We start from the raw sequence: 12,680 nt of genomic DNA, 5'->3' as shown, positions 1-12,680 counted from the left end.
AGAAGGGAGCTGTCCTGGTATTTCCTGGTGTAACATAATATATAAATTGGACAGCAGGGGGAGCCATTTACTAGTTGTTAACAACACTAAAAAGACCCTCTAAGATCACTTTGAATATTGTATTTTCAGTGTAAGTGATGTGGGCCTATAGCTTATTTAAAATGTATCATAATCTAAAACACATTCCCCTTTTTGTTACTATCTTTCAGATAAAAATAGATGTATAGTTTGACTCTTCAAATTTTGTGTCTGAGTCATTATTTTACAGTAAATACAGCTTATCAAAATGTTTAAACATTTGCCACATGCAAGGTTTTGACATGGTCTTGTTTCAACCCTTAGCACTCACTCAAATATCACTACTGTATACATAACATAAAAACTCTTCATATAGACATCATAAGCCCGTGGCGCCCTCTGCTGGACTTTCCTGTATCTCCCAGTCAGAGACACTTGAAAGCTTGTTCAAGTCTGATTTAACTTGTTTTATGCCCTCAAACACCCCAAAAATGATGCAATGTGAGAGTAACTGTCCCACAGAATAAAAATCCTCCCTAATAAGGACAAGACATGCTACCTTCTTTAAACTTGTGCTTAAGTTAAACAGACATAGACACAGAAAAATATATTTAATTCATTTAAATATACAGTATGCAGAATACCTCATTAATTTGGATCATTATTATTGGTGTATTTTTTGCTACTTAAATGTTGTAGTTGGTTAAGATAGAGATAAAACTGTGATATTTTCCTCTGAACTAAATAGAAGACAGAAAAGTTGCAGAAAATTGAAATATTAGTTGTAACAAGGTAATATAACTTCCTTATATCTCTGATATGCAGTACCATACATAAGTCATACACACATGTTCATTTAAAGTTATTATGTATTGAATACACCCTCCTATCCTCAAACATTATAAACTTAAGGGAATCTGGAAACAGTTCTGTCATTTCTGTCTGGTTAGGTTCGTCACAGGTTTAATATGATGTCATGAAATACACAAGAAAGAAATTTAACTCACTCCTCAAAGCTGTATCTAAAAAGGTTTATTAAAAACACATTTTAAGACAGTGCATCACTATTAATGTTTGTGACAACAGCAAACATCAAGGAAAATCACGATTATACCTTCATCCAAGTACAAGAGCTACAGCAAGTCTCCTCTAACTCTGTCCAGTGTCCTACAAATGTCCACATAGCATACTTTACATGGCTCTTCCAGTCTAATAATATCCACATGGATAAAATGTAAAAAATACACTTTAAATAGTACATGAAATTATGCAAAAACAAGAAATTATAAAAAACAAATACACTTGTATCATGTAAATATGAAAATACACAAATACCATGTTCACAGCAACAAACCTAATCCGACAATCTGTTTCAAGTGTTACAATATTTACCTCAGGATTCTTTTATCCATCACCAGAAGGAAAAGATGCGCAAATTACTGTATATTTGTTAACTAGGACAACTAGGACTTGCTCACAATAATCATCAAGAGACCACGCTTCATATAACTCCATGTTACAGCCTCAATTTCTATATAAAATGTTCTTTGTTGCAAACACATACAATGCATAGAGTAAAAGTTTATGGATACATTTACAAAACCAAACAAAACCAGTGCTGATTGAACAGATTGAGTTGCCGACTGCTTGTCTTCATTTGCACCGTGGTCGAAACATTCAGTTTTGGGAAAAAAGATGGAAATGCTTTAGATGACTACGCTGGTGGCGCTACGAGAGCTTCTATCCTACAAGAGAGAGAAGCGACAGAGACATTGTTAAGTTAAAGCGAAAGATACGATTGGTCATGATGGTCAAGAGGAAATCAAGGTTCAGAAAAAGCTCCCGCACACTGTCTCACTCTCAATTAATTTATTAAAGCAACGTTTCGGTCACAACTATGACCTTCATCAGGCCTGATGAATTTTAATAAATTAATTGAGAGTGAGACAGTGCGCGGGAGCTTTTTTCTGAACTTTGAGGGGAAACAGAAAACCATCACTATGAGGAGACAGATGATACAGAGAATATGTCAGTGTCTGTCAGTGTGTGTGTGTATGTGTGTGTGTTTCTTACAGAAAGGCGGTTGTGGTTCCTGCGGCCGTTGCTGTGTCCAGGCCCAACATCAATGGAGAAGTAGCTGGGTGGCTTCTCCAGCCAGTCCTTCCCTTTCCTTCCTGCCTGTCTGCTGCTGTCCTCGTCGTCGGAGCTCCAGGACCCTTTGCGGTGCTGGGGGGGTGAATAGCTCCTCTCTCTGCGAGCCGCTCTGCTGTGCAGCTCCTCCATCAGGTCGTCACGACTTCGGGGTCGTGGTCTGGATCCTCCTCCTCCTCCTCCTCCTCCTCTCCTCCCACCTGAGCTTCCTCTCTCATTCCTCGACCCCTTGTGCGGCGCTCTTCCTCGCCTGTTATCCCAATCGGAGTCGTCGCTGTACTCGCGCAAGATCCCCCGCCTGGGAGGAGAGACATCTCTGTCTCTATACCTGCCACGACTGTTGGGGTGGAGACCTCCTCCAGAGCGGTTTGTGCTCCCGCTGGACTGACTGGAGTATCTGGGGCCGCCTCGGGCCCCATCTCCAGGGCCCCTCCGAGGAGAAAAACTGGCTCCACGCTGGATTATAGGAGGCAGCGTGATCACCCTTCTCTCCATCCCTCTCACCCCCATGTCATCCAGGGCAGACAACATACTTGGGGGCCCAGGAGTGTAGGGAACTGCTGGAGGTGGCTGCTGTGACTGAGGATGAGGCTGTGATGGATGCATATTATGAACTGATGGCGGAGCCATTGCATCCAGTCCTCTCACCTGGTGCTCCAGGTAGTCCAACACCTGGTTGTTACCCTGAAGACTACCACGCATGCTGCCGTTCATGTGGTGTGGAGGAGGAGGAGGGGCCTGCTGCTGCTGCAGGGCCATGGGGGACAGCTGCTGCATGGGAGCCATGGCGAAGTTTTGTTTGACAGGGTAGTCTGAGTACGAGCCTGGAAAAAAAGGAAAATAACTGAATTTGGAGAGACAAATAACCTTCAACCTGTAATAACTGATTATTTTTGACCACTTGGGGGCAGTGGAAACAAGCTGTGATATCCAACTGTGACTGGAGGAATCTCTATCAGTTTGTAAAAGAGCTTTTTCATTGAACACAGTGGGAGTGAAGTAAAATGAGTCAGTGAAATCAACTGCAAGATGTAAAAACTCTTTGAGGGTCTCAAAGGAAGCTGCAATAATTCACAGCAGTTACATGATCAGGTGTTAAAATACAAATATTATTTATAGCTGCTTTAATCTAGAAAAAGAATTCACAGGGACTTTTCAAAAACTGTATTTTGTCCCTCCACCTTTGACAATTTCAGTGACTAAAATCTTTTTATCAAATATCCTCTCACATGCTGTCCAGTTGCCGTCATCTATATGAGAGGGTTAATGAGAAAAGGTGACTAACCATATTTGATTGAGGATTATTATCTTGGGCCCTAAAGTATAACACCAGGGTCACCTGTAAGATTTTTTTATCCTGTGTTTTTGCATGTCAGGCTTCATAAATCCTGCCAATCATCATCAGATTAGTGAGGCTTGCTGGGATTGTACAGCAGCCCATACGGAGTATTAGAAAAAGTTGCTGGAGCCGGCCATCAAAGATAACACTTCTTTGTGTCCACGTACTTGTGAGACCAAATCAAACAACACACCCTTTGGTCTGGGCAAACATTTAACAAAAGGACAACATATAAGTTTCATTCTGCTTTTGTGCAGCTCACCTGAATACAGTATGGGGACGCCCTGGGAGGAGGCGTTGGAGCTGATGGGAGCGTAGATGGGTTGGCCAGCCATCCAAGGAGCCATCGCCTTCTGGGCCTCCCGCAGCATCCTGTGCTGCATCACGGCTGAAAAGGAAGTCGAAAGCTGTTAATGTGGCTCATTCACATCAGGCATGACTGGGTAGATTTTGGTATTTGAGCTTAAACATGTGACCAAAACCTTTTTTTTTTTTTCTCCATGAGGTTCTCATTGTTTACGGCTCTGTTGTTAGATCATGCAACACCTCACAGTCTTTTCTGGTTTAAAAAAGCCACAGATAATCTCTCCTTTGTATCTTGTTCCTGTCTGTGATGTACTTGGGCAAACGCACTGTGTTGTTATTATGCCACACAACTATACAGTACATGAGGAGTCAAAGGCAGCATCAGGGAAAATGGTTTGATTTTAATAGTGGTGGGAAGGAACTAGTTAGCAAATATTTTCACGTTTACCGTAAAAACCTTTGATCAGTTTATAAAACACAACATATTTTTATATTAAACTACACAGCAGTTAGATTTTAGACCTGCTCCAATGTTAAAATATGGCTTACATGCTAATGCATCAGAAAAAAAAAAAAAAAAGTTATACTGAAGGGGTCATTCTGCTGTATAATGAACACTTATAGTTTAAGTCAGGGGTCTTCAACGTTTTCCAGGCCAAGGACCCCCAAACTGATGGAGAGATGGAGCGGGGACCCCCTACTTATATTGTATAACAGGGGTCTTCAACGTTTTCCAGGCCAAGGACCCCCAAACTGATGGAGAGATGGAGCGGGGACCCCCTACTTATATTGTATAAAATTATATTTAACGAAAAAGTGGAAAAGTCGGCAGGCCCACTTTAGTATTCTTTCAGGGGCAGAATCTAGCAACAAGTTGCTTTTGACTGCAAAATGAGTAGTTTTACTTTTACTTAATAAAGGCCCTGAAGGTCTTCCACCACCGCAGAGTATTGACATGTCTGGCTCTTCACCAAATGTGGATGAGGCATAAATAAATAAAATCTTGAATTCTACCTTGTTCCGGGCAGCAGCATGTCTGTGGACAACAGGGGCAGCGGACGTAGCAGCAGCACTTCTGAGGGCAGCACTGACAGCAACATATGCAGAGGAGCATGATGAGCAGGAGGGCACCGAGGATGATGAGCAGGACGGTGAGCCAGTCTGGAGGAGATCAGAGGAAAACATGGTAACTGATATTATTACGACTCCTTCTTCTTAGTGCATCTGGGTTCAATGTGAACTCGACCGACGTACGGTACACGATGAGTTTGATTTCACGATCCGAGTCCCCTGTTGTGTCACCGGCAGCGTCGATGGAGCAGAAATACACGCCGTTATCCCACCACATCACCTCAGTGATGACCAGGTCAGCATCTGTTGACGGATAACATACGACGTAGGTCAAAATGAAACAACAAATATTTGTGTCAACAGTATGAAGCTGTGTCACTGCAGCATTATGAAATATACAAATATATGTGTAAATCTGTTTTATAATTAACATAAATGATGTATCTTCTATCTTTTAACACAATAATATTCTCTATGTTTGTTATGTGTTTGGCTTCAGGCACTATCGCATCTACAGTTCTGCTAATAAACCTTACGTAATTATGCAAGGTGAAAATAAACAAACACTCTGCTCACAAACCGCAATATAAACTCCCAGCTGAGAGAACGGGTTTGGGCCGGATTTACTAAAGGTTTGCATGTATTAAAACGTGTGCAAACGTGATTGCACGCGCAAACACACGTAGAACCTGATCTACTAACCGGACGCACCGAGGATTGCGTCTCTCAAATGGGCAAAATAGCACGTGTGATCCATTTACCGTGTTTGCCTTGATGAATATGTAAATATGGGCGTTTCAGCCAGAACGTGCAAAATACTGGGAGGAGTAGATGCAAATAGATTTATTTAGCGAGGGCAATGTGATTTACCAAACCAGGAAGAGATTGCGGTGGCTGTTTTTGCGTCTTTATTTACCACGTCTGAAAACCATGTACTAACTGATACAACTTTGCCAAAACTTATGCGTTTATTGGTTTGATACCTGTCAGAGTCCCATGATCTTACATCTCTGCATTTCCTCACGTCTGGGTAATTCTGTAACAGTTTTTCAGCCGTGTTAAAAGTCTTTTACGCGCAGTGCGCTCCTCTCCTCTCCTCTCCTCTCCTCCCTCTCCAGTACCTGGCTGCTCAGCTCCGTCTCTCAGTCCCGGTCCCGGACTGAGAGACGTCACCGCTGCCTTCACCCGTGTTTGATCCCTCTGGTCAGTGGTCAGAGCGTTTAGATCCGTGTGTCCCACCTGAGCTCTCTATTAATCCACTCGATCATGGGCGGCATACACACACACGTTATAGGTGTGTGATTGTCGCTGCAGCTGCTGCCTGTTCGTCACTATATGACGAGTTGGGCCCTGTAGCGATTTGTGTTTATTTATCTAAACAGAGCGCAAGAGAGATGAACACACATGCTGTCATTGTATGCATTGGATCAAATGTCATTCTGTCTCTTCGTCCATCCAGCTCTCTGTCCACTCTCTCCATGGCGGAAACGATTACCACGCGCAAAACCCTCATTTACATATTGTGGTTTGCACGTGTTGTCATTTAGCGGGTTTCTCTTAGTAGATCACCTGTTTTGCGTGCACTAACCAAACACGCAATATTTTAGCGGGTGCAAACAATTAACGCCCGTTATCTGGGAACTTAGTAAATCCGGCCCTTTGTGTTAGTGAACTATGTAATTTAATCTATGCAAATATGCTGTACACTGAGCAGCTGACAGAAAAATCAACACTGTTATCATGATGGGATCAAACTCACTGTTTCTAATGGTGATTTTGCGCTCTCTGTAGTCTGCGCCCAGTATGGGCTCATTGATTCCTCTCTTCTGGATCACTGTGCGGACCGTGCGCTGGCGGTCCGGGCAGTCGTTGGAGGGGTCCTGACCCAGCTGGAGAGCAGCCTGATAGCCTGTAGAGACAGAAACAGAGAGGTCAAGGGTGGAAAAAGGAGCACAAGGCTAAATCAGAGCCTTCATTAAACCAAGTGGTGAAAGTAGGCTACCTTGATATGACCATAAAGAAACATTTATGATGCTTTAACTGCACCACAAAGACAGTGCGGTTTAAGTTATTCATTGATATTTAAATTGTTTCCTCATTGTGATGATGTAAAAATCAGATTTCAAATGGTTGTGAATTAACTGTACATAACTGGACCAGAGGTTTAGCTGAAGAGAGTTAAAACCATCAAAATAGAAAAGCTGTAACAAAATATTTGCCATTTTGAAAATGGATTTAAAAAATGAACAAGTGTTCAGTTCTCAAACCTTCCTGGTGTGTGTGTGTGTGTGTGTGTGTGTGTGTGTGTTTATATTTCCAAATCAAACAGTGGCAGATGTAAAATCACTGTCTTGTTCCAGCTGTAGTCTCACCTGTGGAGTAGTACTCCAGCACTGGGTCTTTGCAGAAGGACTTGTACCTCCAGGTGACCAGGACGTCCTGGGGGTTTGCTGAGGTTGAGTAGTCACAGCGTAGTATCACTGAGGCAAACAAAGTGGTGTGTCTCTCCGTCTCTGGGACCACCACCTGGATGGACAGCATCTCTGGTACAAAGAAGAGGAAGAGGGGGTAATGGAAGATAAACTGTTAAATAGATGCCAATATCACACACAATTCAAAGTAGTGTAACCTGAGCAGGAAAACGCCTGCTGTGTGTTTGTGTCACAGATTTTCTCTTTAATGCTGGAGTGACAAGAATCTGACCCGACTAGTTTACTCTTTGACCGTGTACGCATTGTACTATTTCATTAGGAAACACCTGTCAGTCATAAATACACTTAGCCATTCAGAGAGAGAGAGGAAAACAAGGTAATGACAGGTGACATCTGCTAATTGAGAGAAACATCTATAGGCTTTGAAAACATCTATAAGGTTAAGGTTAAGCTTTATGGTCTAAGTCCACACTTTCCCTTTTTGAAATAGGTGTCCAAAATCCAGTGGATGACTATTTGAACATCACTTTGAATATTACATTATCAGTTATGAATTGTTTAGCTATCAAATACCAGAAAACATTAAAAGATGCCATAGGGGGAAAAAACACAATTTATTAGAACTCGTTTGAATGTTTTTACTGTTGCAGAGGAAACTTGAAATGTTCATTCTGAGGATTTATACTAAAAAGTATTACTACCAATTACTGAAGGCAAGATCTAAATCTCTGAGTCCACTTTGGACCAGCTTTATTTTTCTGTAGGACAACTAATAGTTTCACTTCTGAATCAAAACACGATAACCTGACGTCATTATTTACCCTCATTGATAGGAATGAGGGTAAAACAACAGACTAGCACTATGTTTATCTTAAGTTGTTTAATCTATAATAACATAAAAGAAGAAAAAAAAACAGGAAATACTAACCAATGACCAGATAGTTTCATTTATGTAAATATGCTTTACTTTTGTTTGTCTTAGGCCTTTTATAATAAACTGAATATTTTAAGTTTTTTATCTGGCATTTTTAATTCTTTTTGACATTAAGGAAGCCTATCAGAAAAAGAGACTGTCCGCAGGTAAATGTATGAAAGCTGCAGAGGAAATGTTTACACCATGTAAGATATTATTACACTACAATAATAAAACTTATAAGGGCTCATTTGTGCCACAGCTGCAGAATGGTGTATGGGTGGATCGTGGGTGGATGTTTCACTCATTATATTCACTTCCAAACACACACTTTCAGTTAACGTTGTCTACTATAAAACTGTTTGTAAAGCTCCAGGTTAAAACAAACTGTGTAGAAAACACAGTCTGCGCAGGTTGTGTGGTCACGTGACTCGGCCTCGCTCTATTTGTACCTGTCGATAATTAACTTGTACACAGACATTACTGTGAATATCGACTGTTTGCTGAGGTGGCTTCTCACTACATTCCTGATAAAACGGGAAAAACTGGATGTAGCCTATGAAGTAAATCTTAACTTGAAGCAAAAAAAAAGTTTGTTTACTATGAAGACTGTAAAGCCTCACCTGTCGGCAGGTGAACCAGCAGGAGCGCCATCAGTATCATGTTTCCCATCTTTGTTGCACTTTATCCTTCCGCGGCAGCGTCGCTCTCTATCCCGTGGGCGAGTCACAATCCGACCAGTGTGTTGAGTTTTTGGAGAGAGACGTCGTCACGTCGCCGCTGCTCTGCATAGTCTCCTCACGCTACTCTCTCGTTGGACGACATGTTAGTTAGCCGCGGGCCGGTTTGTTTTTCTGCCGAGAAAGTCGAGTGTTTTTCAGCCACAGCGACAGAGGAAGAGTCCGTGTCGGAGGAAGGTAGAGGTAGAGGTAGTTCATCCCCCACCCCTCCAGCTTCAGGTGACATCACTGACTCCGCCCCCTGAGACAGGTGCAACATGGAAGAAACGAGAGAAAGCAGGAAGAGCACACTGAGAGCATCAAGGTAATTAACACACCCTCAGAGCATTATAGTGTCATTCGACCACCATTTAAACAACTTTGTAATATGAATTCAGGTTAATGTGGTAAAATTATTGAGTTTTTTGTAAAATGAAGATTCTCCCTTCTCCCAGCAGTGTCTCCACTTGTTGCTAACTATCCAGCAAACTCATTCACCAGCAGTTAATGACATAGGCTAGTTTAAGTAAAACATTAGCCTATGTCTGTGATTAATAGGCCTATTTAAGTATTGATTATTCAAATTTTAAAGAGGAAGTAGGTAGGCTATGCAGGACTTTTAGCTTAACTATGCTACATTTTTACCTTGTTAAACTGATTTGGAGTAATAACGATGGTTAAATAAATGACTTGGTTAACTTGTTACAGGGAGAATGGAGGTGAGGTCTCTGCCTTCCACATAGCGTCTTTGGGCCGAAAACTAACCTTGCAAGATCAGCGCCACCAACACTGTGTCCCAGCTCTCGTCTCAGCAGCACCACGAAACAAACACCCTCCGTAACCTGAAATCTCTTGGTAATGACAGATAAGACTAGACAAATATACACAAAGTAAAATGTATATGATAGGACGTTACCCACCACTCCACTGATTGCTTGCCCACCATCTTCGTTAAAAACAATGCACATGGTCAAGAGGAGGGTTAGCAAAACAGCGGAAAAGCAACCGCTGCACAGTTCCTCTTGAAGCAACACCTTACCTGAAAATGATAGTTTCAACATCATTCTTATGTGTTATTGACTTGCAACCAAGGGGGCAGTTGTCGGTCTGAGAAGTGAAGCTCACTTCCGCGTTCAAAAAACTGCAATCCCCTCGGATTCCTCTGGGGGCTGGTGTCAGAAGGGAGCATTCCCCATAGACCCCCATGTTAAAATCGCCGACTTTACATTCTCAGTAAACATGTTAAAAGCCTGGTGTCAGAACGTTTTTTCGTCTCAATCAGTTTCTACCCCCGCACACACTCTGAGGGGGGTGAATTTTTTTTTAACTCTACCGTTTTACTGTTATTAGGTTAAAACTCTGGCCAATTAGGGCGCGGAAACGTTGAGTGACAGGTCCGAGCAGCTCCGTGGACAGCTGCTTCGAGGCCAGTGGGCGGGTTCTCGGCCGGCCAATCCAACATGGCGCTGTTCAGGCCGCCATATTTGAGTCACAAAAACGACTCCCCAAAACCAGTGGGTGACGTCACGGACGCTACGTCCATTCTTTTTACAGTCTATGCTTGCAACAGGGAGAATAATACCCCTGCCATTGTTACAGCGCCCCCTGCTGAGCTGGTATTGCGCTATATGTAACTTTGGTTGCTTAGTAATGCGCATCGCTTCACGGCAACATCTCACACACCAACACCTCGCACCTGGCTATAAGAAACTAGCTAGCTCACTGTTTCCCATTATGTTTGTTTCGGCAGGGGCATCGAAGTGACCGAAGAAGACGTTGTCGGAGGAAGACCAGAAGGAACTGGACCAGGGTAAATCTTTGATTTTAAATCTTTTACTTGTTGGCAAGAGCTCAGAGAAAAGGCAGGAAGTCAGACCAATGCCAAACTCTTCATCTTGCTGGACTACTTAATGTCTTTGCAGGTTATGTAGGCTTCATTGTCTTTGCGGATTCCATTAGCCTCATTATTCACAACTTGTTTCTGACAGTAGCTTCCGTAAAAAGGAATTACTTTTGGCAAATGAGGACACACATTCATAGGTCACACACAAAGAATATTTTTTAGTTAGCCTATAACATGTAACTTCATGCCAACTTAAAATAAAAAAGGATGTGGGAGTAACAGGAGGTATAAGTGACAGTGGAGACAGAGAGAGCCTGATTAGTGAATCACTGCTTTATTAATGAGTAAATACTCTGTTCCCTGCTGTGTTTTGGGGAGTTCACTGCTTCTAATGAGTGTAATCAAATGTTGTTTACGTGGCAGCTGAATGTTAAGATTCACTCCATCAAACCTCAGGCTGGCTTTCCCCTCTGCGCGTGAACAAAACAAACATACAAACAAACAAACAAAAAATAACGGTTATATCAGAGGGAGTGATTTAAGCCTGCATAATGTGAATGGAGTGAAGTGGCTGGTGCAATGGTTTTCATTTATTCCCCCATGACAAACAACCCGAGTGTAAAGTTCACTCTCAGGGTGAGTCATGTTGAACGAGAGTCGGAGCTCTTTGTTTGAGCCAGGACATAGACTCCAGTGAGCTTTATTATTGACACAAAACAAGCCCGGCTGAACTGGGCTCAAGTCCTCCTCTCAGCTCCCTGAAGTGGGCTTCAAGTCCTGTGAAAAATGCTGCATGGATGAAAAGGTTTGCCAACACATTTGTGTCTGTGCCACTTTTTTTTAATTCCCCCCCTGGCCAGTATCTGGAGAGAACATCAGTCTGCAGTAGGCTATCTTTCATTTTCTGTCTTGGTATCGAGTGAGTACAAAATATTTATACCACGGTTTCCAGGCAGGGTTATAAAATGTCCAATTAAATGGCCTCAAAGATACACAAAATGACCATAAAGATAAACAAAACAACCACAGAAATACATTAAATAAGCACAGGGACACCATAACAAGGCGCAAAGCAACTTCAACCAGTTACTAAAAATCCACAAAGAGATACTACAGAGAGACACAAAATGACTGACAGACACAAAGCAACAACAAAGAGACGCTAAACAACTATAGAGACACAAATGACCACGGGTTCTGCTCATGTGTCAGTTTCACCTGTTGATGATGTCGCCAATTCTCCTTAAAATACTTTCTATTAGCATTTTAAAACCCAGCACACGCTTTACATGAGCGGTAACAAGGTGAGTGAGTAGCTGGATAAGTTGACAGAATATCTCTAGTGTTTAATTAACTGTGTATATTTGATAAGCTACGATAAAAAACACAGGTTTTGTCCAAGGCACACACACGTTATCACACACGTTATCAAAGACAATAGCCACTCAAAGATCAAATTCTGTGTCAGACAACTGGCATTTTATGTCAGAAACAATCTTGTCAAAACATTTGTGCTGCTATAGAGACATACACACAAAATTGATTAAAAAAAAATTCAACTTAGGTTTTGAATTTGTTATATCATCTGCGCAAAAATAGTTTTGGCCAAATTTTGTACCATTTTTGTTTTGAATTATTATTCTATCATGGCTAACTGAAATTAAAAAATATTGAATTACACAGATATTTAAACTCATATTTTCAAATGGATGCTGCTGTTATATTCTGTGATTGTCAATCTTGTGTCCAATAGTGTATTTTCATCAAAGTCACACTGAGACTTGTTTATGTGATTTCATTATCCATACCATGTTTTTATTGGAGCTAAAATGAACACTCGATTAATAGAATAGTTAAGTGAAAATAATTCAGCAGCTACTTTTTATAC

The 12,680-nt window shown here is 41.7% G+C and overlaps 1 protein-coding gene across 1 annotated transcript; it reads right to left on the bottom strand.

The window, feature by feature from the left end:
- Window positions 1-1,032: 1,032 nt before the first annotated feature.
- Window positions 1,033-9,140, bottom strand: ildr1b (immunoglobulin-like domain containing receptor 1b). The gene is made up of 8 exons (XM_085766430.1): window positions 8,854-9,140; window positions 7,258-7,428; window positions 6,645-6,794; window positions 5,069-5,188; window positions 4,829-4,975; window positions 3,771-3,896; window positions 2,092-2,993; window positions 1,033-1,763 (listed from the first exon to the last, which is right to left on the bottom strand). Exons 1-8 carry the CDS (start codon window positions 8,900-8,902, stop codon window positions 1,725-1,727), a joined length of 1,704 nt encoding a protein of 567 aa, XP_085622556.1. The 5' UTR covers window positions 8,903-9,140; the 3' UTR covers window positions 1,033-1,724.
- Between the last annotated feature and the right edge of the window lie 3,540 nt (window positions 9,141-12,680).

This window comes from Trachurus japonicus, chromosome 21 (assembly GCF_045865225.1).
Source record: "Trachurus japonicus isolate A0001 chromosome 21, Traja_1.0".
In the NCBI taxonomy this organism is placed as follows: domain Eukaryota; kingdom Metazoa; phylum Chordata; class Actinopteri; order Carangiformes; family Carangidae; genus Trachurus; species Trachurus japonicus.
Note: the sequence above shows the minus strand (reverse complement) of the source record. Positions and strands in the feature narration are given on the sequence as shown.

Coding starts and splice junctions, on each gene's coding strand:
- ildr1b (XM_085766430.1), bottom strand. CDS start 8,902: ATGGGAAACATGATACTGATGGCGCTCCTGCTGGTTCACCTGCCGACA. Junction 2,994..3,770: donor CGTCCCCATACTGTATTCAG/GTGAGCTGCACA, acceptor CTTTTTTTCCAG/GCTCGTACTCAGACTACCCT. Junction 1,764..2,091: donor GGAACCACAACCGCCTTTCT/GTAAGAAACACA, acceptor TCTCTCTTGTAG/GATAGAAGCTCTCGTAGCGC.